The sequence below is a fragment of the Dromiciops gliroides genome, chromosome 1, assembly GCF_019393635.1.
Source record: "Dromiciops gliroides isolate mDroGli1 chromosome 1, mDroGli1.pri, whole genome shotgun sequence".
Taxonomy (NCBI): domain Eukaryota; kingdom Metazoa; phylum Chordata; class Mammalia; order Microbiotheria; family Microbiotheriidae; genus Dromiciops; species Dromiciops gliroides.
In genome coordinates this window covers 333,592,548-333,619,808 of record NC_057861.1, presented here as the reverse complement: position 1 = coordinate 333,619,808, position 27,261 = coordinate 333,592,548, and the positions used below count along the sequence as shown (strand labels likewise).

At 40.6% G+C, this 27,261-nt stretch overlaps 1 protein-coding gene across 5 annotated transcripts in view; it reads left to right on the top strand.

Annotated features, from left to right (window-relative positions):
- Positions 1-20,810, top strand: part of FHOD3 (formin homology 2 domain containing 3) — a 712,282-nt gene extending 691,472 nt beyond the window's left edge. For 4 of the 5 annotated variants that reach the window (XM_043977898.1, XM_043977897.1, XM_043977899.1 and 1 more), the window contains 2 exons: positions 1,213-1,377; positions 13,050-14,953. In XM_043977898.1, the coding sequence (XP_043833833.1) occupies positions 1,213-1,377; positions 13,050-13,132 (248 nt within the window). In that variant the 3' untranslated portion in view covers positions 13,133-14,953. Of the gene's footprint in view, positions 1-1,212; positions 1,378-13,049; positions 14,954-20,278 lie in introns of those variants that run through there. The other variant, XM_043977896.1, reaches the window with a different exon arrangement.
- The last annotated feature ends 6,451 nt before the right edge of the window (positions 20,811-27,261 follow it).

Here is a 27,261-nt window from a genome sequence, read left to right as displayed (position 1 = left end):
TAGCTATGGGACCCTGGGCAAGTCACTTAATTTTGTTTGCCTTAGTTTCCTCATTTGCAAAATGAGCTAGAGAAAGAAATATCAGGGGCAGCTAGGCGCAGTGGATAGAGCACCGACCCTGGATTCAGAAGGACCTGAGTTCAAATCCAGCCTCAGACACTTGACATTTACTAGCTGTATGACCCTGCGCAAGTCACTTAACCCCAATTGCCCTGCAAAAAAAAGAAGAAGAAGAAGAAGGAAATGGCAAACCACTCCAGTATCTTTGCCAAGAAAACCTCAAATGGGGTCATGAAGAGTTGGATGTGACTGAAGTGATTGATTGAACAACAACAACAATTTGCCAAAAAGGCTAAGAATGAATTACCCATTATCATTTACTACTAGAAAACCAATCCAAAGAGAGGCAACTAAAGTCTCTTGAGAAGTTCATGGGACTACTAGTCATAAGACCTCATCTCAACTAGTTGAGATCAGGCAAATGATTTACCCTCTCTGAGCTCCAGCTTCCTTGTCTGTGAAATGGGGATAATGACACCACCTTTACATGTCTCATAGGATTCATTCATGCACAGTGAATATTTATTTAACATCTATATTATATATATATATATATATATATATATATATTTCTAAGCTTGGCAAAGAGATAATAATAATAATAATGATAATATCTATATAATACTATGTACCAGGCACTGTGCTAACACTTTACAGTTGTTATCTCCTTTGATCCTCACAAAAACCCTAGGAGGAAGGTGTTTTTATTATCTTTTTTTTACAGATGAGAAAACTGAGGCAAATAGAAGTTAAGTGACTTGCCCAGGGTCACATGGCTAGTAAGAATCTGAAAACAGATTTGAACTCAAGTTTTTCTAGACTCCAGACCCAGCCCCCTTTCCACTGAGCCACTTAATTGCCCTTTCAAGATGCATATCAAAGAAATGCCAGACCTGGTCACTCATCTTTTAAGACTTCAGCCTTAGCTGGCAGGCACTCACAGTATTCTGATGTCACTTGAAGTGGTGAATACAAATGCAGATAAACAAGAATTGGGTGTATTAACTTCTCCCTTGGACTTTTACTGGAATAATTCTCAGGAGAATATGACCTAATTTTCATACAGCTTCTAGATGAAAGCTAAGAACTCATTTTGTGTTTTTCTTTTCTCTTTTCCCACACCATGGCTTTTGGGGTTCCTCTTCTGCCCAGGCTCTACCAGCAGCACGTGGCACGCTGGCATGGACGACTCACCTAATGTCACGGATGATGCAGCCGATGAGATCATGGATCGCATCGTCAAGTCGGCCACCCAAGTACCCAGTCAGCGAGTGGTGCCAAGAGAAAGAAAACGATCTCGGGCAAACAGAAAATCACGTGAGTCTGTTAGGGAAGTGGGAACAGAACAGAACATGTTTCTGGAGGAGCCAGCCTCCCAGTCAGTCCCCATTTGCAGAGTGGAATGACAGGGCCAGTTTGTGGATTGGCCTGTGGTGGCAGCCTCCTACTGAAAAGAGCTACCTGCCCATACCTTAGGATAGGAAGGAATATGTAGTGCATCCACTCTGGCGGCCCTGGCTAGATGGGATCTGTCAGCAACAAAGAGCCCTTTACATTGTTCAGGTCCCTTTTAGGATTCTGAGGCCTTCCTGTAGTCCTATAAATGTTACAGACCTCCAACCCCCTCGGGGCTCCCTAGTAGCTCTGTGCCAGAAGTCAACGCAATCCAGGGGCTACAGCCTGAAGCTATTTTCCTAAACCTGCTTTGGCTCAGACTGGTAGTCCAAGGAGGCTGCAGACATCCTTAGATAGTCAGGGCGGTATGATGCAGTGAATAAACAATGGAGTTGAAATCAGAGTCCCTCAGTTCCAATCTCTGCTCTGCTATTACAAGTGTGACCTTGAACAAGTCCCCTCAACTCACCAGTCCTCAATTTACACAAGGGTCAAAGGGAAGGAGGGAGAAGTAAGACTAGATGATCTTTAAAACCCTTTCCAGCCCTCAATTCTGTACACGCCACTGAAGGTCAGAGGTGTGGGCCAAAAACAGCTTATACCTGGTTGCAGATGCTTTGACCAGGTGAAACATTCTTTAAGCCCTAGTTTCCTTCTACTCCAGATACAGTCTCTCTTTACTCTCCAGCAGAGTTTAGTGTTAACTGTGTACTTGGTGATTTTGCTATGTGCTCCCTCCTATAGATGATTTATAAAGATGTTAAACAGCAGGGCATCTAGGTGGTACAATACATAGAATGTCAGGCCTGGAGTCAAGAAAACTGATCTTCCTAAATTCCAGTCTGGCCTCAGACACTTACCAGCTGTGTGTCCCTGGGCAAGTCACTTAACCCTGTTTGCTTCTGTTTCCTCATCTGTAAAATGAGCTGGAGAAGAAAATGGCAAAACTTTGCCAAGAAAATTCCACATGGAGGGGCAGCTAGATGGCGCAGTGGTAAAGCACCGGCCCTGGATTCAGGAGTACCTGAGTTCAAATCCGGCCTCAGACACTTGACACTTACCAGCTGTGTGACCCTGGGCAAGTCACTTAACCCTCATTGCCCTGCAAAAAAAAAAAGAAAGAAAAAGAAAATTCCACATGGGGCTATGAAAAGCTGGCCACGACTGAACAACAACTAATAATACTAATTCAGGCAACAGTCCCTAAGGAACGCATCTTTATACTTTTCCATCAAGAGAAATACAGATTTATCCCTAGAGGCATAATGGAAATAGCACTGAATTCTGCTAGATCTGAGTTTGAATCCTGTCTCAGATACTTACTATACTTACTAGGGAAGTCACTTCACCTCACCAGATCACTGTTTTAGACAGCCCCTACCTCCCAGGGATATGTGTAGGGTTCAGATGAGATATGTAAAATGCTTTAAAACAGGGGGCAGCTGGGTGGCATAGTGAATAAAGCACCTGTTCAGTATTCAGGAGCACCTGAATTCAAATCCAGCCTCAGACACTTGACACTAACTAGCTGTGTGACCCTGGGCAAGTCACTTAAACCTCATTGCCCCGCAAAAAAAAAAAAAAAAAGCTTTGAAAACTATAAAGCACTATATAAATGTATCTCTGCCCTTTCTTTCACTTCCCTAAGATTATTCATTATCTTGGACAAAACTATTTTGCCCAATGCCTAGTTCCACTATGACTCAAAATCATATATAGCTTTTGGCACGGGACTTTGTCAAAGGCATTAGATTGTACTACTGGTTCTTCTCTATTTACTGATCCCCCAAATATAGCCAAGAAATAAAAATATCATGGTCATTTCCCTACTACCTCATATAGGAATCTCCAGCTTCTGGTACCTAGTGAAGTCTAAGGAGAAAACAGACTGAGTGACTGCTTGGCACAACAGAAAGAACAAAGAGCATAGACTTAAGAATGATCTTATCATATAGGAGAGGGAAAAGACAGGGGTTAGTTAGCCCTTGTTCAGAAAAGGAGCCACAAGAACAGAATGCCTAAAACTAAAGTATCATGAGACTGAGTCGGCTAGATTTAGTCAATCATTCCATCAACAAAGATTTATTAAGTACCTGCTGTGTGCTAGGCCGTAGGAATACAAATTCAAAACAGAAACAGTACCTGTCCTCAAGAAGTTTACAATCTTTTTTTTTCTTTTCTTTTCCTTTTTTTTTTTTTTTTTTTTGCGGGGCAGTAAGGGTTAAGTGACTTGCCCGGGGTCACACAGCTAGTAAGTGTCAAGTGTTTGGGGCTGGATTTGAACTCAGGTCCTCCTGAATCCAGAACTGCTGCTTTATCCACTGCACCACCTAGCTGCCCCCAAGTTTACATTGTAAAAGAGAAAATATGTACATATGTAATTATATGCTACCTAAATATGTAATACATATACAAGATGAATATAAGATAGTTTGGAGAGAGAGGGCATTATTCATTTTCTCTTGTAGAATCAGTTTATACAACCCTTTCCAGATCAGAATTATCCATGTTGAAGAGATCTTTTGGTATATCGTTGGGCACTACAAAAGTTGCATTAACCATTTCAGGGCACTAAACACTATTTGAAAAAAATAGGGCCATAATCACTTCCTTGGTATGTTGTGGCCTGAAGCAGCACCTTCTTAGACTTCTGGAGTCATGAGCAACATCTTGCATAGAGTTCCTACTAAGCCATCAGAAATGTTGCTACTTTAAATAGGGTATCATAAAAACATGCCAGTAAACATGATTTGTAAGTTTTTATTTTCTTACTTGGCCTTTTAATAAAGAGATGATCCGTTGAAGACAACCGTGACCTAGTGCTCCCTGTTCTCTTTTGGTCTGTGCTCAGAGAGATCCTGTTAGCACACATGAGCTTTCTGGGCTGGGTGGGAGGTTGAATCAAATGGCTTTGAAGACCCCTTCAGGCTCTTAAGATTCCATGATCTAGTTCTCACATGCCTGTGGTTTGCCTCTTTCTAAGATAATTCTCCGTTTGATCAGCCCTCTTCCATTCTTGCACAAAAGAGTCCTCTATTCCTTCATCTGACCAAGCACATTTCACTCAGCGAAACTGTTTATTTCCATAGAGCTGGTTTTAATTTGAATGTAGTGGAAACACCAAGAAAAGCTCAGGACTCAGTAAAAGTTTAGGTTGACCCTGATTTCCTTTGTAATATGTGATTGATAAATCCCAGCCATTCAGAGTCTCAACATGATGTTTTAGTGAATCAAAAACAACTGAAAAATGAATGTCAAGTTCCATAGTTCAGGGCCTTGGGTTTCAGTTCATTGACTTTAATTGCAGAACAGTGGCATTGAGGTAAGTGGATAATGAAGTCGATAATGAATGACACAAACAGTCTGGCTATAAACTCATTTGGCTGGAGGAGAGAATCATTTAACGCTTTAGCAAGAAGCATTCACACCATTTCCAAGAAACTGAACAGTATCCTTCCAATAACCCAGGAATTTATGATATGAAAACAATTTGAGGGCTGCTAAGATAATTAAATGTCTGCTTTTGGGTTTGAAGCTTATGGCTGTAGGTACACAGTGCCAGACATCTTGATGAAAAGTCAAAAACTTACTCAGTTTAGAGACAGGGAAGGGCATCCAAATCACCACAATAAATCCTCTTTTTTCCAACTGTTGATTTTTTTTTTCATTCAGTCTAGTTAGCGTCTGGCTGATCTAACTCAATTAAGTTTGTTCCTGGCCAAACTCCAGTCTATACTATCTGATTGGCTTGTGACATAACCATATGAATTCAGAAAGCAATAGAATGAGTTCATAGCCCATCTCAGAGCCTTAAAACCAATGTGACCTTGGTGAGTCACTTCATATATCAGGGCATTAGTTTCTTCATTTGTAAAATGAGAGGGTTAGACTAGGTGACCCGCAGGATTCCTGACATTCTGATTCATAGAATCATAGACCTGGAGTTAGAAGAGGCCTTCAGAGGCCCTCAAGCCTGACTCTCATTTTATAGATGAGGAAACTGAGTCTGAGGTAGATGAAATGATTTGTCCAAGGTCACATGGGAAAGGGAGGATTTGAAACTGAGCCCCCTGTCTCAAAAGCCAGTGCTTTTTCTACCATACCTTGATATGTTCTGTTCTTTATTGTGGCTCCTTTATAAAAGCCTGGAGGCTGTATGGTCTCTTTTACATTTATTTCACATAAGCAAAATATATTTGAGCCAAGCTGCCTTTGGCCCTCTCCTTTTATACAGTGCTGAAGGACACCACAGTGACATCTCATTGATGAGCAGAATTTCCTGAAGGGAGAGAATGATAGAGTCTGAGAAATCCTTTAGAGAAAACAAAAGGTCCTCACTGTACAAAACATTCTTTCATTTTCCTACCTTCCCGGGCCTACCAGTCACCCAGCACATTTCAGTTATCATCACCCTTTCTTTGCTAGTGGTATTTGATGCTATCCAGGAATCTGCTCACAAAGGCCATTAAGAACATCTCTAATCATACTGATCTCCCGAGTTTAAATTCAGCAGTTTCCACTTACTTTTCCTAAACAATGTATTCGATTCCTTTCTAGGTCAAGGTTACACAAAGTGGTAGATCCCAAGACATTACCATACATACTAGTTAGCTTGTAGACAAAGGGGGGAAGAAATGCCATGCTTCTGGTTTAGACTTTTACTTATCCATTTGCAGTAGCGAAGGATTAAGGGTAAGCCTGGGGGAATATTGGAAGGCTAAAACCATCAGCTTCCTAGGGAGATTATTTGGCTAAAATAGCTAGAAAATGTTATTGTTCAGTCTCATCCTACTCTTCTTGACCCCATTTTGGTGATTTTCTTGGCAAAGATACTGAAGTGGTTTGCTATTTCCTTCTCCAGCTCTTTTTACAGATGAGGAAACTGAGGCAAACAGGTTTAAGTGATTTGCCCAGGGTCACACATTTAGTAAGTGTCTGAGACCAGATTTGAAACTCAGGAAGATAAGTCTTCCTGATTCCAGGCCTGGCAATCTATTCACTGCACCAGGACCTCCCTGTCCCCAGAAAACTATAAATGGCTATATATTCCTGGGTACTATAACCCCAATGCCTTCTCTCAGTGATTACCTCCCATTTTCACTATATGTATCTTGTATGTACATATTAGAATGAATTCTTTTTTTTTTGCAGGGCAATGGGGGTTAAGTGACTTGCCCAGGGTCACACAGCTAGTAAGTGTCAAGTGTCTGAGGTTGGATTTGAACTCAGGTCTTCCTGAATCCAGGGCTGGTGCTTTATCCACTGTGCCACCTAGCTGCCCCCTAGAATGCATTCTAATTTTAAATGAGGGGCTTGGAGGGGGAAGAAGAAGCACTTCCCATGTAAGGGAATGGCGGCCTGGAGGAAGTGCTAAACAAAAAAGTCACAGGGATTGTGCATGGAGCTTTGGCAGGGAAGCACTGGAGTCTGCTTGTATAAGTTCATACAGCTGATTGTAAAATTTTCAGCGTGGGCATGCATGCCTCAAAAATTGGCAGACTGCAAATCAAATCGTGATTTATTGTTTTGTCGACTGTCTAGACTTAAGAAAGTGATGGAGAACATGATAATAATGCTGATTAAATGCAAGTTTGTGGTGCACATTCCCCTCCCCCTCTCCTCTGGAGAACCAAACATTTATCTGTACACTTCTGGCCATAGGGAACTTGATTGTCAGGTCCTTTCCAACATCAGTGGTAATATTGATTTAATTACCATTCCCAGAATAAAAAGAGTTGGAAAGAAGAGGTGAGAATGCAACAGCAGAGCCAGTGAGAAAATGCTGGTGAAGGCCCTGGTTTGTTGGTGAAGGACTGGGTGAAATGTGAAACATGCTAGATAAAGTGAGTTAGATGAATTCGAACTTACCAACCAATCAGAACAAGTCAGCTTCAGGGCAGAGTTCCAAAACTGAGTGGATTAAGTATGATGGGGGCCTAGTCTGTGGTGGGCTCCTGTCCAGAGGATCACTGTTCCACATGGGGAACATCATCATCATATCCAGTTCAGCCCCTCATTTCATAGAAAAGGAAACCAAGGTCCAGGGAAAAGACTTAGCTTTCTAGATTAATCTGGGATGGCCTTGTGGAAGAGGTGAAATTTCAGGACTTCAGTAAATATCTCAAAATAAAAGGTGCTTGGTGAACTGGGTGGAGGAAAAAGCACCTTTCTGAAGCTTTGGAAAGGGCTTAAAGAAGGAAGTGAGATGAAAACATAAAAGGGACTTTGAATTAATCTTCCTGGAAATAAGCAAAGAGAGTAGGTTGGGATGTGGGTTCTGTCTTGAGGCTGACTTCTCATTCATTAAGCACCTACTGTATAGAAGGAGCTGTGCCAGAGGCTAGAGATGTACAGGTGAGAAGCATCCTAGTGCTTGCTTTCATGGAGCTTCCAATCTAACGGGGTGTCATGGGTGGAACAATGGGTTCCCCCAATACACATGATTTAAGGTAGAATCTGATCAAGGGAAGTCTAGACGAAAGGTATTATGTGACCTTTGTGAAATGTGAGAAAGGAAAGATTGGGGGGGGGCGGGACAGACAATATGCATGTATTAGGTCTTGTGACAGAAATGGCACTGTAGAAGAAGAGAAAAATATGAACATGCAAAGGTGTGAAAAGGAAAAAGCAGGTCAAGCATGAGACCACCTGCAGCAATGTGTGAAGGCTCAGGAGACCAGGACAAGGTCAGGGACCGGCAAATAGTCCACTTTGACTGGAATATAAAATATACAAAGGGGAATAGAGTGAAATGAGGCTGTAAAGACAAGTGGGAAAGAGTGTAAAGAGTATAAAGAGCCAGACAGTGGGAAGATTGTTTTTATTACAGGATAAAGGAAATCATTGAAGGGTTTTGATCAGGGAACTGACCTGGTTAAACATGCATTCCCTTGATTTGCATATTCAGACCTATCAAGTCCTATGTGCCAGCAACTATTCTAGGCACTGAGGAGTCAAAAAAAGGCCAAAACATAAAATCAAACAGTTCATGCTCTCAACAGCTCTCTTAAGTTTAACATTCCTTTAACAGGAGCTTGTATTAAAGCCCACAAGGATGCCTGGGGATTGTGTGTAGGAGCCAATTTGTATTTAACAAGCCCAGATGTATATCTGATGTTTTCGCTTGAGCTACACCTTCTTCCCCATTTGGAAGTATTATCAAAATAGTACTGGGTGATGATCCTTAGTGCTAGCAATAGAGAGATCAAAAAAGATGAGGATAGAACATACTGAGGCAACTAGGCGGTGCAATGGATAGAGTACTGGGGTTTGGAGTGAGATCATATCCATCTCAGACACTTATTAGCTGTGTGGCCATGGGCAGGTCACTTAACCTGTTTACCTCAGTTTCCTCAACTGGAAATAGTAATAATAATAAAAAATAATAGCACTCATCTCCCAGAGTAGTTGAGAGGATCAAGTGAAATAATATTCGTAAAGCTCTAAATAATACCTGGCACACAGTAGGTGCTTAGTAAATACTTACTCCCTTCTCTTCCCCTCCCCCCATTCATTAAGCTGACCAGTAAGACCATCAATTTGACTTTGATTCTGAGTGCCATTTAAGTCTGACCCACATGCCACTATTTTGGGTAAGCCTTAGGAATTATACTATTAAAAGAGACCACTGTGTAGTCAGATACTTTTTCCATTTATTTAAATAAACAGAACATTGCTGTTGCAATGATGCTTACTTAATCACCATGTGAACCCAAGTGCCAAGCATTTTCTCAATGTCTGCCCAAAGTGTACTGAGCATTCAAAAGTGCCCCTAGATCTGTGAAGGCTACTTCTCTACTTACTTGACCAGGCATTTTCCATTAAATGAACGCAGATTACCATTCATGGACATCTGTATGCTTCCTTTTACTGAGATAGCTAAATTTAATTAAATTTAAAATGCTTCCAAGTACAGTACGTTATGCCCTCCCGACCATCTTAAGGCAGTATTTTGTGTCTTAGTTATGAGATCTCAGCAGGCCTTTCTCGTCAAGAACAAGGAGGTATTTTTATCCTAGTCTAACCTATTAAAGTCTATTTCTTCAACAAATGCTTTAAGGATTGCTTAAAGAACATAAAAGGTCATTAGAAAGTTTTACTTTTATTGCCACTGCATAGAATGCATTCCATTACTCAATTAAATGTAATCTGCCTCGAGACAAGACCTTTAAGAGCCAAAATATTATGTCTAGTCAAGTTAGACATACAATCTAGAATTTAACGGCAAAGAAGGAAGAAGAGATTGTTATAGCTGCGAGAAATCTAAAGCATAGATGGAAAATACTCCAGTTTCAGGGCCATCATTTAGAGTGGGCAGCAAGGAAATGGGGTAACCTGAGAGGTCAGGTAAGCATTGTCACTCCCAAAGTAGCTCCCCTCACAGGCCATCACTGACAATGTCTATAACTAGGCCAAAGGAGTTTCTTTCCTTTGTGTTAAATGTTGAACACTGGTAAGGATACCACAGGGCAGCTAGGTGATACAGTGAATAGATTGTTGGGCCTGGAGTTAGGAAGACTCATCTTCCTTTGTTCAAATCTGGCCTCAGATACTTATTATCTGTGTGACCCTGTGCAAGTCACTTAACTCTAGTTGCCTCTGTAAAATGAGCTGAAGAAGGAAATGACAAACCATTCCAGTATGTCTGTCAAGAAAACCCCAAATGGGTCAAGAAGAGTTAGATACGACTAAACAACAAAAAGGATACCATACAATTTCAGAAAATTAAGATTATCAGAAAACCCCAAGAGGGACAATAGTGGAAACCACTATCAGTTATAAACACTATAGTTGGAAGTAACTTATCAGTTCCTTAATTTTTTTTTTTGGTAATAACCACATGGCACAAGTCATAAGCATGTTTAAGATAGATGGACATTCTTTGTTAAAACATTTAAGCTTAGGGGGCAGCTAGGTGGCACAGTGGGTAGAGCACTGGCCCTGGATTCAGGAGGACCTGAGTTCAAATCCAGCCTCAGACATGTGACACTTACTAGCTGTGTGACCCTGGGCAAGTCACTTAACCCCAATTGCCTCACCAAAACAAAAAAACAAAAAAACACCATCTAATCTTAAAGGAAAGAGGGAGGGACCCTTGGATCTAAAAGAAAATGGCTATTCTTCCAGTGCCCTTAAATAAAAGCCCTAACATAAATGGATTTTCTATTCCTGATGCTTTGGGGTATCTGTAGCCCACTGAGCAGGTCTGCAAAATGCATTGGTACCAAAGATGCACTTCTTAGCAATTAATACACTGGAACACTCAATCTACCAATTTGTAGCCAAACTATGAACTACAGGTGGTATTAGTACTATTTACCATAGACTTTCAAAACTGGTTTAATTACACAATCCACATTTATATTACAAGAGCTACATAAGAGTTTCCCCTTCTGGTCTTTTGGAAGAAGTGATTTAAATATCCAAAAGCCCATTTTCCGGCCCAAAGCCTCCCTGATATCTGAACAAGTATTTCCTAGGGGCTCTTACTCTATGCGCTCACACAGCATTGATGGGAAACTGGGTAAAAACTGTTGTATAGCGAGTACTTGGGATGTTTTCTACAACTTACTCATATTGGTCATTCAGGTTCCCAAAGGAAGAATGACCACACTCCCTCTTTGAGGTAACAAGGTTAATACTGAAGGTCTGAGGTTGGTTTTCTATTGTAATTCACTGAGCCCCAGCTAGTGTGCTCTCCATTCATGATCCATTTGATATCAATTAGCCAGCCAGAACCAATTAGCTTTTAGTTAGGAGTGTTTACTCAAGTGGTTTCTAAAACATTCCCTTTAAAAGTCTATGTTATGGGGCAGCTAGGTGGCACAGTGGATAAAAGCACCGGCCCTGGATTCAGGAGATCCTGAGTTCAAATCTGACCTCAGACACTTGACACTTACTAGCTGTGTGACCCTGGGCAAGTCACTTAACCCCAATTGCCCCACCAAAAAAAAAAGTCTATGTTATACTCTCACATGAGCACATACAGAATTGAGTGGAAAGTGGGCTTAAGTTTAGAGAACACATGATAAAGGATAACTCATAGTTCCTTTTTTTAAGAAGTCCTTTTGTGGGATCCCCATAAAGCTCTCCATAGGGATACAACTTTTTCCTAGGTTCCAAGGATTGGGATGGAGAATCCTAAAGCTGCCTCTCCTTGCTCTGAAGAGATTGCAGTCTGCAAAATGGCCTTTCCTCAGTATGTCTAATTTGTCCTCTCTCAGCTCTTGTCTAGATGTGTTATTTGGCATGGTCTCTAATTGGGGAGGGTGAAGGCAAAGGGAAAGTATGATCCTCCCTGTGAGCTTCCTCCATTCCCCACCTTGTTTTGCACTGGTGGAGGCAAAAGAGCTTTCCCATCTCAAAGAGGTCCCAAAGCTCTATTCTGGAAGCAGTTGCTGCAATCCTTCTGATAGAATCTTCTTCTCTAATATACATAAGTCCAGAGGTGTGTCTAATTTATTCAACCAGTCCTCAAACATTTCATCATCAGATTTCAACCCTTCATTCCTTCCCAACTGGATTAATTAGTTAATGCTTTTGATTGGTAGATTCAATCAAAGTGTTTAGAAAATGTTCCCATCTGGTTTATACCTTTGATTCATCCTTTGATTCTAAATGCAACCTAAGAGGCACTTTCACTTGATAAATGTAGCCGCAGGTAGTGCATCTTGTTAGTTAATTAATTGAGGTAGCTAGGTGACACAGTGGACAGAGGGCTAGATCTGGAATCAGGGAGACATGAGTTCAAATATGGCTTGAGACACTCCCAATCTGTGTTATCCTGGGTAAGTCACTTAACCTCTGTTTGCCTCAGTTTCTTCAACTGTAAAATGGGCATAACCACACGTATCTCAGAGGGTTGTTGTGAGGATCAAATGAGATATACAGTGCCTGGTACATAGTAGGTCCTTATTCCCTTCCCTTCATTGGGGTTTGAGTGTAGGACATCTTATAACTGTCTTCACAAACCTCATCTTAGTCTGAATCTCTTCTTCATGCAGTGGATGGAAGGAAAGACAGCAGAGACAGGTTGAGTCAATCTTCCTTTTCTTTCTTTCAATCTTCCTTGTCTTCCTTCCTTTTTCTAACCTTCTCTCTGAGTCTGTGGAGGTTGTTACCTGTTATAGTGGTTTCCAGAAAAAGAGAATCTATAGCTGTGAACATCTAAGAGGAGTAACTACTATTTCTAGTGGCAGAATTTCAATGTCTAGTGCATTTGTAAATTTTTTCCTGCTATTGGCCATACAGACACCCATATCAATTTATTTTTTGTTTGTTTACATACTGCTACAATATGATATATACATTTTATTTTTTTCACCACTTTTGTCCATTTTTTGTAATTTCTAATTTATTTTATTTTTCCACAATTATGTTAAAATAATTTTTTAACATTCGGCGTTCTTTTAAGTTTTGAGTTCCAAATTCTTCCTTTCTCCCCATCCTGAGACAGTAAGCAATCATATATAGGTTATATGTATGCAATCATGTTTGAAAACAATACAGTCTCCCAGCTGACCTCAGATTGTGCTATTAATCACTTTTTTTCCTGTTGTTGTCTTTCTTTGCCTGGGGTTTTCATGGCACTTTAGTAAGAAGAACTCTGAAGAGTGGACTAACACCAGAAGAAGCCAGAGCACTTGGCCTCGTCAGCACTTCTGAAATGCAGCTGTGATATCGGCAGAGGTGATAACAAGAACTCTCTCCTCCCTAAGATCAAGATAAACTCTTCCAAGTGGCATCTCCTGTGGGCCCAGGGGCCCACAACATAATGGCCCGTGTGGTTTAGTTGTTACAAAATGTATAGCTGAGATAAAAGGGGGCAGCACCATGCCACACAAAAATCAATCGGACAATTATGGAAAGGAGTGTCTGTATTTTTAGGCAACTTCACACAGCTTGTTCTCTCAATATAGATGGGCATGGGTACCACCTGTCTCCTTTGCATCACCTCTTTATGACGTCTGCTCTGTTCATGATGGTTTTCTCTGTGACTTGTTTCAATAGCTCTAATGTGTGACATCTTTTCTGTGTAGGCAGCAGGCCTTTCAGATATTGATGACTTCTGTTATTCCTTCCATGATGTGTTGTATACTCATGTGATCCAACACCAAAGTGTCTGGATCAGAAGTGAAAAGTTGCACACCAGAGAAAGTCCAGATGTTTGTTTTGAGAATTCTAGATGTTGTAAATGTTTATGCAAATTCAGAAATGCACGCCACATTTCAAGTATTAAATAAATAGAGTTCAGTGATATTATTGGTTTTCTTCACCTGGATAAAGTCCTTAACAATCACCTAGTCTGTAGTCCTCCTTTGGAGTCTTGGTCAGAAATCTTCTCTGTCTCAGAACAAAGACCAATGCACTGAACAGAAAATTCTCAAAGCCCTTTTAGCTTTGCTTTGTAGTTGTCCATAGAGAAAAAACAAACAAACAAACCAAAAAAAACAAAAAAATGACAGACAAATGGAGAAAGTAGCCTTGAGATGAATTGTTAATACACTCCTGATTTCATAAAACAGGAAGAATTTACAAGTTCTTATTGCAATGAACATCAGCATTGAAAGTATCTTCTGCATCACTTTGCTAGACACCATATTGACCAAAGTAATCTGTCATGCTCCCCTGAGATCCCTCCAGCCCACAGTTAAACTTGTATGAAATAAAGTTCTTTAACATACCCCTCTTGGAGGCCTCAACCTCCTTCCCCCCACAATTCTGGCTGTCTGAAACTGAAACTTTACTCAGGCTTCTTGCAGTTTCCTCCTTTTAAAAAGAAATGTTAAGCAGTGTCTGTGTACAGGACCACCAGATCAAATGCTGTGGTCAAATACTCCCCTAGTTAGCTCGGGGGCACTCAGTGAGTGTGCAACCAAAAACCCCCCAGCCCTCAGAGTGATGCCACCTCCCTCAGTTACCTGAGCTGCCCCTATGGAAGCTGTGCAAAAGGTAATCAGTCGATCCTTTTGACAAAGAATTTGTCACATTTTTTATTCAGTTTTAGCCCATCAGGAACCAGATCTGGGGGAGGGGGAGAAAGAATCACCTTTTTGGAGATTTTTTTAAGGGCTGCACCCTTTCTGTATTGGGGACCAATGGTGAAGCCAATAGATCAATTGTGTCTGACGTTCAATATTTGGAGTGTCTCATGGATCATTAGATTACTGATCCATCGTTGTTTCACTTTCAATATAGATGTGACCTGGTTATAGGCCCAGTCTTAATGATCTTGAGAATGCATTTGGAAGGATTCATCCCTTCCCTGAAAACTAAAGCTAAGGTTCCACTCATAGACATCAGTGAATATATTTTTCCCTTGTCTGCATTCCACTTTGTTGGGAGATGGGTGGATTTTTTTTTAAAGCAACCATTTGACAAATAGTTTGTGAGATGTATGCCCCAGTATGACCTAAATGCTTCAAAAGTCACGGGATAGATCTGAGTACTACAACAGACCAAGTTGTATTTACTCATATTTGTAATTTAAGAAAAAAGCTGGGGCAGCTAGGTGGCGCAGTGGATAAAGCACCGGCCTTGGATTCAGGAAGACCTGAGTTCAAATCCAGCCTCAGACACTTGACACTTACTAGCTGTGTGACCCTGGGCAAGTCACTTAACCCTCATTGCCCCACAAAAACAAAAGAAGAAGAAGAAGAAAGTCAAGGTATTACTATTTATTAGCAGCAAGGTTCTAAAGCAAATATGTTGTGTTATTTTACTGATAGTTTGGTAATTTGCTATAACCCCTACCCATTGCATCAGCACAAAATGACGGGTCTCCTTGGTAGGGGAAGCATAGGACCATGGCTATGGAAGGAAGTTTCGTTAGGTGCTCTGGTGCTTGTTTAGCTTTTGAGGCCCCAACTGAAAATGGAATCTTTCTCATGACAGCAAAGGTTGCATCAGGAGGCAATGTCTGAACACTCCAATATGCCTCTTCTGCATTAATAACTTATTTAAAGAATTTTTTAAAGAAAAGAAAAACAACAAAGAAACCAGGGAAACCAATTTCTAAAATGAGGAAGAGGCAAAAAAATAGGGAAGAGGCATTGTGTGATTAGGATGGCAGCATGGTACAGTAGAAAGCACTTGGCATTTAGTAAAAGGATATCAATTCAAATCTCAGCTCAGATATTTCTTATCTGTGTGTTCTTGGCCAAATGATTTTAGCTTTCTAAAGTCCTTTCCTATTCTACATTTGAGAACATCAGAGACCACCTAGTCTAACCCAACTTTTTTTCAGAGAAGAAAAGTGAAACCTACAGAGATGAAGTGACTTACCCAAGACCATACAGTAGCAGAGGTAGGATTCAAACCCATTTCCTTCTAGAGTAAATCCGGAATTCTTTGAAGGGGCATACACTGTCTCTCCAGCTCTAGGCCCTATGATAAGCCTATATGGCATTTCCCCCTGGAGTTTGGGAATAAGACAAAGACCATTTGCGTTTGGTTTTTGTCTGCAAGAATAGAAATAAATGTCCGAAAGCCATGATTGTGTGAACCTGCACAAATCGAAATCCTAATATAGAATTCCTATGTACATAGTCCTTTAAAGCTTATGAAGGGCTTACCTCTCGGTGCTTTCCCAATGGGATTTTGGAAACAAGGATGTGTTTTTACCTGTGCTGAGTTGTCTTCTATTCACCTGGCCCTGGTCAGGTGCCATTGGGTACAAGAGCTCCATAGCTACCAGGTGTCTGCCCACAGGGATCTTACTGGTTAGTCACATAGGCTCAGCAGCGTCTCCTCTTTTGGTGGGTGAGGGAAGGCACAATATAACTTTCCATGAACAAAAGTATTGGCTCATAAGAGAAAGGAAAGCAAGAGCTATAGCATGTGATGGTCAAAACATAGAATTTAGAAAAACACCAAAGACCAGTTCCTGACCTACTGTTAATTATTCTCAGGGCAGACATGAGCCCATTTACTTAACCTTACATTGGGTCTAGAAGGCTCATTAAGAGAGGATCCGGTAGGAAATTTGGGCATAAAGGTCCCCAAAAGAAAAAGTCTTTAAGTTAAAGTGTGTATAATAATCATAATCATGGAGACTTAATGCCCTGAACTTATCCCTCCACTCCACACTACTTGCTTGGCATCACCAAATTAAAAAAAAACAAGGTGACGTCTTTTTTCTATCTTTCAAATAAATATTTTCATGTTCCCAGCCCAATCCAGCTAGTTGTTTTAAACTTCTCTCTCAACAAGTACCAGACAATGGAGTTGTGGGATTATATAATTAGAATTTAGAGGATGTCTATTCCAATTCCCTTATTTTACTGATAAGGAGACTGAGACCAGTGTTGGGTCTGGCATTGGAATCCAAATTCGCTGACTCCAAACCCATGCTATTTCTGCTTTTCTGTGTCCTCTCAAACCTCTTGGTCTCTGATCATTTAAAGGAGCTGATCTCATTGGACATTTTTTTTTCTCACTATAGGTCTCTCTTGTTATACAGACTTTGTTGTGGTGGTCCCTTTAGGGCTGCATCTGATTTGGGATGGTAACTTTTTGACTTTTACTGGGTCCTCCTGTAACATCCCACTCTTTAGGTATTGTTTGTTTGTTTGTTTGGTTTTTTTAGTGAGGCAATTGGGGTTAAGTGACTTGCCCAGGGTCACACAGCTAGTAAGTGTTAAGTGTCTGAGGCCGGATTTGAACTCAGGTACTCCTGACTCCAGGGCCGGTGCTCTATCCACTGCGCTACCTAGCTGCCCCATTTAGGTATTGTTTTTGAAGAAACCTTTAGGTCTTCCCCTAACAAGAGGTGGTGTGAGCCGTGCATTGATGACCCCCAGCACATATGGAGACAAGACCTCTGTGAGGCTAAGCAGGTTGTCAGAAGCTGCAGGTATATTTTGCCATTGAGGTCTGTGCCAGAGATGTTTTGAGGGTTCATTTCAATACTATTCATCTTACAGATATGGATCACTTTTCTCAGATTGTAGGAGAACCTTTTACAAAGCCACCCTCATCCCTTAATCCTCTCCAAGAAGGAATCTTTAGTGAAATAAGTCAATCAGCAGAAAAGGTTCTCAACAACGTGATCAAATTTACATTTCTAAGCCTAAAAGGCCCTCTGCGGACCTACCCAGGCTCTGCCTCCTGCCCCCCATACATGAGCATAGAGGGAGTAATCAATATTCTGCCACAAACTCTTGATTAACACTAATATCAGGGGCAGCTGACAGTCTCTAGCTGTGTTCACATGGTGATCAGTCACTTGTGTCAGCTGATTCAGCCATAGAGCAGGGCCTGAAACCCCTGGCAATGACTGCAGAAGCTTTCTGTGAGCCTGTAGGAAAAGCTATAGTCATACACTTATTCAGCATCAGAGCCTGCTGTGGGATCCTTGTCAACTGGCCACATCCACAAAGGACTTTATAGAATTATCTCCTCTGAGTTAGCTCACAGCAGCTCTGTGAGGTAGGTGCTACAAATATTATCTCCATTTTCCAGATAAGGAAACTGAGGCCTAAAGAGCCTGTTACCTAAAAGTGGTCACACAGCAAGTAGGACTAAACTCAGGTCTTCTAGATTTCAAGTCTAGTACTCTATCTGCTTTGCCCTGCTGTTTTTCAGCATCTACACAGTCCAAACCAGACAGGTCGGGGACCAACAACCATCTTCTGTATCTTCATGAAGATACCAATGGTCCTCCTTATGAGGGGATGCCTGAGTAAGGCTTCTGACCAGGGTGGGATCAGGTAGACAAGGGAATCAGAGCCAAGTGACTAACACTGTTTTCATGAGAACTAGGACATGGTAGGTTACTTTTCTTAAGAGAAGAAGCATGGGAAGCAGCTGAGTGGCACAGTGGACAGGGGCCTAGAGTAAAAAAGACCCGAGTTCAAATCCAACCTCAGATACTTACTAGCCATGAGACCTTGGGCAAGTCACTTAACCTCAGTTTCCTCAACTGTAAAATGGGGATAATAATAGGGTTGTTATAAGGAGCAAATGAAAAATATATAAAGTGCCTTAGCACTACACCTAGCACACAGTAGGCACTGTATTTTGTTGTTCAGTCTTTTTTGGTCGGGTCCAGCTCTTTGTGATCCCATCTGGGGTTTTCTTGGCAAAAATACTGGAATGTTTTACCATTTCCTTCTCCAGCTCATTTAACAGATGAGGAAACTGAGGCAAACAGGGTTAAGTGACATGAACAGGGTCAAACAGCTATTAAGTGTCTGAGGCCAGATTTGAATTCAGGAAGATGAGTCATCCTGACTGCAGGCCCAGCACTCTGTGCACTATGGCGCCACCTAGCTGCCCTAGATACAGTAAAATACTAGCTATTACTCTGAAGAGATGGCATAACATCTGTCTAAAGCAAATGTTTCAGACCCTGTTGATACTCCACCGAGAGCTCTTCTCCACATATGAATTGTAAGAGCTTGGTAAGCACCAACTAAATATAGCAATGTAGCTACAGTGTCAAGTAGGTACAAGCTAAACTTTAAACAGGTTACATAATTGGAAGAAAAACCTGCCAATGGAAAGGAATATGCTCTAATGAACTTGATAAATGTATACATATCTGAAGAATGCAACCAAGAAACGTGTGTTCTACCACTGATAAGAGCTCTGTTCACAATATTCTTGGTGAAATGATACTCTCACATCTCTCAGGGAGGAGGAGAGGAATATCATTTTTGTGCACCGTGGACATAGGCTTCTATCTGCAACCGAAGCCGAAATGGAAGTCATTTTCAAGGATCCCTTGGTACCAAGATTGGCATTACCACTGGGCCCATTGGTCCACTTCAGTGGAGGGACTCCACGGATCACCATTAGAAGTAGCAGTTTGGTCTAGGCCTGAATTGGCAATTCTGCCTATGAAGGAATGGGACAGGCTGCAAGGGATCTGCACAGGGCCTGGAGTACCTTTGAGGCCATTAGTCCAATTAAAGCCAAGTCCCTAAGTGCTGACCCTCATCACCATAACCTCATCTATGGCTCTAGCTTTTCAGTTTGACTCATTCCATTAGCAATTCATTGGATGAGGCAACTTTGTAGTGTGGGAAAACAGGACTGGAAGCCAGATAATGTGGGTTCTAGTCCTGGATCTTTCATTACTTGGCCTTGAATATGTCATATTCCCTTTATGGATCTCCATGTGTTCATGTATAAAATGAGGAGCTTGAATTAGATGGCTTCTCAGATCTATTCAGCTCTAACAGTCTATATATCTTTATTATTTTGCCCTTTAGAAAAATCCTTTGCTTTTTTGTAAGGCCTGTGATTGGTTCATTTGCTGGGCTACAACTAGGATGTCCAGGGAAAGGAGTCTGATTCTTGGTTGGGGAACATTGTGTTGTTTTTTGGGTTTTTTTTTAACATGTTTGGCTTTCAAGAACTGTGAAATCAGAGAAACCACCTTTTTCAACCACCTTTGGATTGGGCAGCAGGTCAAAAAAATTAGGCCCCAGAAATTGTACAAGTAAGGATAAATGCCTAACTTAGCCCAGAGCTAACCAGCACAGCTAAGGGAAAAAGAGGGCAGGTGTCCATAGACATAAGATGTAGAAATTAGAGTGGGGGAAATCCCCAATTATCTGAATGGGATAGACAGAAGTGAGGTGTATTTATCTTGGATTTTGTTATGGAAGCTCTTGTTGGTTTTTATTGGAATCCTCTAGGCCATAAAGACAAAAGTACTCAAAATTAAAGTTTGACATGCAGAAATGCTTCTGTTGGGGGCCCTAAAAGTTAAAAGGAAACTAAGGAATATGGGAATAGTCGTGAGAATGGGAAGGTGGATGGATAGAGAGATAGCCAGAGCAGCTGACTGCACTCAGACAGGTGATTCTTTTTGCAGTAATTCTTTGGAAATCATTTTGGTCAACTGTTCAGTACCAAGAGTGGTATTACCACCTGCCCCACTTCAGGAGAAGGAATCCACTGAGAAGAGCAGAGAAATCAGCACAACAAAGAAACACTGGGAAATAGACAAGGTACCTCCACTGACTATGACTCCATGATGCAGCTCAAGAAACAAATATTCTGGACACGAATGAGAAAAAACTGAATACAAATATCTCTGTCAAATGAGAAGTGCTCCCATAAGTGACATAGACATTTAAGCTGCCGCCCAGATACAAGAAAGATGATCATCAGTGCTGGCAAGTTTCCATGAAATGTACATTTGGAGCTAACTTTCTGCAATAACTATGCTCCTGGGAAGGCAAAAAAAAAAAAAAAAAGGCTGTAAAGCAGCCTTCTATAATTCAAATCATATTTTCCCTTTGACTTCCATTATAACATTGGAAGTATGCTTCTGTTTTTTAAAAATTGACCTAAGGACATGATTTTTGTAAAAAAAAAAAAAAAAAGAAAGAAAGAAAGAAAAAGAAAAAAGACTGCAATAATTCTTTTGAACTAGCATCTTTTTAAAAAATATTTTTCCAACTACATAAAAAAACAATTTTAACATTCATTTTTGAAATTTTTGAGTCCCAAATTTTGAGTTCCTCTTTCCTTCCCCTCTCCTCTACCTGAGATGGTAAGCAATTTGACAGAGGTTATATATGTGCAATCATGCAAAACACATTTCCATATGAGTCACGTTGTGAAAGAAAACAGAGACCAAAAAAAAAAAAAAAGAAAACCCCCACAAAAAAGTAATAAAGTGAAAAATAGTATGCTTTGATCTGCATTCAGACTCCATTGGTTCTTTCTCTGAAGGTAGATAGCATTTTTCATCATGAATCCTTTGGGACTGTCTTGGATCATTGTATTGCTAAGAATAGCTAAGTCATTCAGAGTATTTCATCGTACAATATTGCTGTTACTGTGTACAATTGAACCAACATTATCTAAGGAACAATTAGAGGTAGTAAGGTCCAGATTTGGCCCCAGAGGACCTGGGTTCCAATTCTGCCTCTGACACATGGTGCTGATGTAAGTTTGAGCAAGTCACATAAGCTTTCTGGGACTTGGTTTTCTCATCTGTAAAATGAAGGAGTTGGTTCTGGCTCTAAATATATGAAGAAATGAAAATGATTATATTTAAAACATCACGCAGTACAAATGCTGTACCAGGAAGTGTGTAGCCTTTGGGTGAAGGCTCCATAAAAAGAGAAGTGCCCTGGCAGCTTCCTGACCTATTAAATCAGGTCCTCTTAAAGTAATCCATAAGGTGAGCCCTCAGTCTAGCAAGTATTATTCCCTGCTGAAAGTGAGCATCATAAACTACAAGTTAGCTGCCACACAGCTTTAGGTCATGTGTTTGTTCTTCAGGTCTTTATCTTGTGCTTTGCTTTCTGTTGCCTTCTACCTCGTTCCCATCATCCGAGTATTTTCCATTTTTTCTGCCTTGCTTGGCACTTTCTACATTTGAAAGGGTGTTTACACTTTTGCTCTTTTCCTTATTCTTTGTAAATTCTGTATGCTGTAAAAAATTAAATAAAATAGAAATCTTTTTTTTACTCATCACCACAGAGGAGTACAGGGCCCTGCTTAAAAGAATTGTTTCTCAAACTTATTATTTCTATATGTTTGGGTTTACAACAAGTGAGTTCCCCCTTAACAAGGGACACCTATGGGGGAGGGAGGTATGTGTGAGCAAAGTTTTGTTATGATGGAGGGGAATGAAAAAGAAGAAAATAACTGTTTCCTCACTTGGAATGTGTCTTCATAATGGAGGCCCAAGAGGTGCTCAGAAGGTTACATGCTAACTGCCACATCTAGAGACCTGAAATCTGGAAACCTCTTGGGAAGAGAGATAGTCCATGAACAAGGGGCTTTCTCCTTTTGGGAGAGGACCTCTGGCAGACCATGTCTGGGGCTGTTAGGTTGTTAGTTTTTTTTTTTTTTTCCTGTGATCTGAGAATTGTAAAAAATAAAATTAATAAATGTAAAGTAGAAAAAGATGTTTTTCTTAGGTAGATCAAAGCTGTACAATTGTGTAAATGTTACTACTCATTGTGTGTAGCATAGTGTAAAATAGACTTCTTGGCAGTGTTATTCTGTGAATTGTAATTTAAAAACAAGCCATGCATGGTCAAATATAATACCCCTGTAAGCATTTGGTCAGTGTTGATCCTATCATGGTCTTTGTTGCTATTGTTGTTTACTCATTTTAGGTAAAAAGGTTTTTGATTTTTTTTAATGTTAAATTGTCTATAAAGTTGCTTTTTCTGTTGCTGTTCTGACACTTGACTCCATAAAGAACTTGAAACAGTGTTTGAGAATTTGTCAACCCACCAACATATCCGTAATTGTCTACTGAGCCATTTGGACACATCGATCCCACGTGGAGACGAATCGAGAGGAATTTTCAATGTTCTCAAATCCATGTCCTTTTTCTTCCAATATGCCTCACCTAGAAAATAGCAGTCTTGCTTTTCTTGACATAGAGAGTCCAACTGAGAAATCTGAATTGAGACTCACATCCCAAATTTCTTGATATATGCAATGCGATGCTAATCTCTTTCTTCAGCAGTATCTAAACTCACCTTGCAATAAAGCTTTATAAAACACTAACTATGTCTTTGCCTTTTTTATTGTCAATGTCAGTGTCTAAGGCTGAGGACGAAGGGGAGAGGACTCTTAGAATAATGCTAAATTCTTTGAAAGGCCATCTTCAAACCAGGAGGCCTAAATGTAAATTCAGTTTCAGAGACTCCCATTGTATGACTTTGTCAGAAATGTAAGCCTCCAAGCTTGACTATGGCATAGCCGTGCAAAGCAGAGTGCCCCCCCAAGAACTAATACTGGAAGTTTACAACTGATCTCTCCACTCTCCAGAGCATCCTGCAGAGAGGTGCTAAAATGATTTTCATAAAGTGCAAGTCAATCCATGTTACTCCTGTACTCAATTCCAGTGACTCTCTGTTTACTATAGGATCATACATAATTTTTGTCTTTTTCTCTTCCTTTTTAGATTTCCATTTTGGGGTGTTTTGTTTTATATTGCACATAAGTAATACAGAAATAAATTATATAATTCATAAATATATATATACACATATATATAATATATGTATATGTGTGTATGTATCAAACTTTTTGCTAATAGGGATCTGTGTAGGGTACGATGACTTTAGCTGTATGGCTGGGTTTCACAAGGAAAAATCTGACCTCTCATTCACCCTGTTACATGAGGGGAAGTATGTGTGCATGCACATCTTTTAAGCACACTACCACATCATTAGCTCGTCCTTGACAGTCTTGGAGACTTTCTTATCAATAGTTTCCCAGGGAAGTATAGGTGGAATGTGGGATCCAAGACATGCAGAATGGAATATCCAAATAAGGAAGAGCCCTACGGGCTGCCCTTAAAGTACATTTGGTGTATCTTAGCCAAGCATGGGGAAGTTATGCAACCTTTTGACCAATCAACCCCCTTCCCATGTGCCCCCATACCTCTGATTCGAGCTTGCATAGACAAAGAAGGCTTTCTGCCAGGTATGCTTACATGTATAAAATATCAGGGAGGACACTGCCCTCTCCCCGTCCCCCGGCCCCAAGTATGTCTCCTTTCAATAAATTCTATCTCTTTAACCCTGGAGCTGTCAATGGCTTTCTTTGGTATCAAATTATTATCTAGGGAATATCGGGGAGGTATGCATCTAAGCCCTGCTTGTACCCTACAATTGTTGTAGTTAGCAGGATACTGTACCCAACAATGAACCATCAAAAAAGTTTGGAGACCACTGAACTAGAACAGCTGAGTTCTGCTCAGTAGTCTGGGAAATGTTGTGTTAGAATGAAAATACAGCCTAAATAAAGTCTACCTCTTCCCCTTCAAAGTTGCTAGGTGGTACAGTGGATAGAGTGCTGGGCCTGGAGCCAGGAAGACCTGAGTTCAAATCTGGCATCAGACATTAGCTGTGTGACACTGGGCAAGTCACTTAACTCTGCCTCAATTTTCTCATCTATAAAATGAGCATGTTGCCAATGTTTGACCCCTTAAGAGTCAGGCCAACTCCTTCCAGCTCTGTCCCAAAGTTTAGACTCCCCATCTCAGAAGTCTGCTGAATATTGTGCCTATCTGTAGCAAGTTAATAGTTATTTACTTAGCACTCCTCAACCTGTCCAGTTTTCCATAATTCAATTAGAGAAGGGTCTGTCTGAACTGAGAAAATTTGTTTTTGTAGCTGGATTTATGCTAGGCTGGGGAAGGGTCAGGGTTTGAGGGGATAGTAATCATTAGAATGAAGGCAGCAGGGGCAGATAGATGGTGCAGTGGATAGAGCACCAGCCCTAGAATCAGGAGTACCTGAATTCAAATCCGGCCTCAAATACTTAACACTTACTACCTGTGTGACCCTGGGCAAGTCACTTAACCCCAATTGCCTCACTTAAAAAAAAAAAAGAATGAAGGCAGCAGGGGGCAGCTAGGTGGTGCAGTAGATAAAGCACTGGCCTTGGATTCAGGGGGACCTGAGTTCAAATCCAGCCTCAGACACTTGACACTTAACTAGCTGTGTGACCCTGGGCAAGTCACTTAATCCTCATTGCCCTGGAAAAAAAAAAAAGAATGAAGGCAGCAGCAGACCCAGGAGACCAGGAAGGAGCTCAATCTGTGTATACAGGTGAAGAAAGAACTTCCCCAGAAAGCCCTTTCTACTAATGATCTTACAAGGCCAGAAAGCAAGAATAGTCCTTTGATGAGTTATACCTATGGACATGAGTCCCACACCTACTACCTCATTCTCCCTTCTCCCTTGGCCTAAGCTTCTTTTTGTTTTGTTTTGTTTTTGGGTGGGACAATGGGGCTTATGTGACTTGCCCAGGGTCACCCAGCTAGTAAGTGTCAAGTGTCTGAGGTCAGATTGAACTCAGCTCCTCCTGAATCCAGGGCCGGTGCTTTATCCACTGCACCACCTAGCTGCCCCCTTTGGCCTAAGCTTCTTAACCCTCTTCTACTGAGTGCTGATATCTTGTACTTACCAGCTTGGCCCTCATAACCTTGGATAGGAGCAATCCCAACATCTTCATTAGAGCCATAGCAGGGTGTAATATTCCTCTGGTAGAATGTGAGCTTCTTGAGGCTTGGCACCATTTCATTTTTGTCATGTTCATCATGAGTACTTAGCACTGAGCCTGGCACCAGCAGATGCTTGATAGGTGTTCACTGTCTGACTGTAAAGTTGGTCAATGAGAATTCCCTAATCTAATCTAGGCTCAGCCTCCTCCTTTCCTACTAGGAAAAATCCTCCCAGTTATTCTATCATTGGCTATGTGCATCTTTAAGACACTTAACAAAACATATTGTGAAGATAAAGAGAATCTACCTATTGCCTACCAGGGAAAAAAATGGTCAAAAGGAAAAGTTCCAAGAATGTTCACAGCCAAAATCCAGAACTCCCACATCAGAGAAAAAAAATACTGCCTGAAAGAAGGAAAAAGTTCAAATTCCAATGAAATAGAGTCATGATCACACAAGCATTAGCAGTTTCTACTATAAATGAAAGGGAATGTAATATTTCATAAGGCTAAAGATGTAGGATTACAACAAGCAAGAATAGCTTCTGCTTCAAAGCTAAGTATAATCCTACAGGGAGGACCATGGATTTTTAATGTAATAGAGGACTTGTAAGCATTTCTGATGAAAAGAACAAAGCTGAGTAGGAACTTTGAAATATAAATATGAGTCTAGAGAAACCAAAAAAGAAAATTTTTGAGCAATTGGAAAGAGCTGGATGATGCTGAAATGCTAATATTCTAAATGAGAAGGGCTTTGGGAGGGAGAAGAAACAAGTATTCCTTCATAACCTTTCTGTCTTCAAAGGGCATTGAGGGAGTCAAGAAAACCAGAGGTCCTGGGAGTGGGTTAGTTCTGGTCTGAGAATTTGAAGAGGGGAAAGAGATGGAAGACTCATCTTCTTGAGTTCAAATCTGGCCTCAGACTCTCACTAGTAGTGTAATCCTGGGCAAGTCACTTCACCCTGTCTGCCTCAGTTTCCTCATCTATAAAATGAGCTGAAGAAGAAAATAGCAAACCACTCTAGTATCTTTGCCAAGAAAACCCCAAATAAGGTCATGAAGAGTGAGAAACAACAGAAAAACAAAAGGAGTGTTAAGGAGAGCAACACAGAATGAGGGAAGAGTCAGGAGGAAAACAAACTTCCTGATACTGAAGCAGAGATTAAAAGGAGAAAAATAAAGAGAAGCAAAGAACAAAAATCTTTTTTAAAATTTCTTTATAATAAACATTTTTATTTAAAGTTTTGAGTTCCAAATTCTATCCCTCCCTCCCCTCTCCCCTCCCTAAGGTGATAAGCAATCAGATATAGGTTATACATGTGCAATTATGTAAAACATTACCATATTAGTAATTTTGTATAAGAAAACTTGAATAAAAGAAAAAACTGAAAATGAAAAAAAGAATGTGTCAGTCTCTGTTCAAGCAACATCAGTTCTTTCTTTGGAGGTGGTTAGTATGCTTCCATTAGTCCTTTGGGATTGTCTTGGATCATTGTATTGCTGAGAATAGTTAAGTCTTTCACAGTTCATCAAACAATATTGCTGTCACTGTGTACAACATTCTCCAGGTTCTGCTCACTTCACTATACATCAGTTCTTGTATAGTGAAGAAAGAAAAAAATCTAAGGGAGTGCCTTATTTTGCTTCTTAGACATTGGGGAATGGCTAAATAAATTGTAATATAATGACATGTTATTGCATCATAAGAATTCAAGTTAACAACAAATATTTATTAAGCACTTTGTGCCACACACTTTGACAAAAGAGATGATTTCAGAGAGTCCTGGGTAACACAGAGTGATATGATCAGAAACAAGTGAACAAGCCACACAAGGACAACTTTGTAAATGAGAAAAATTTTGGGAGGAC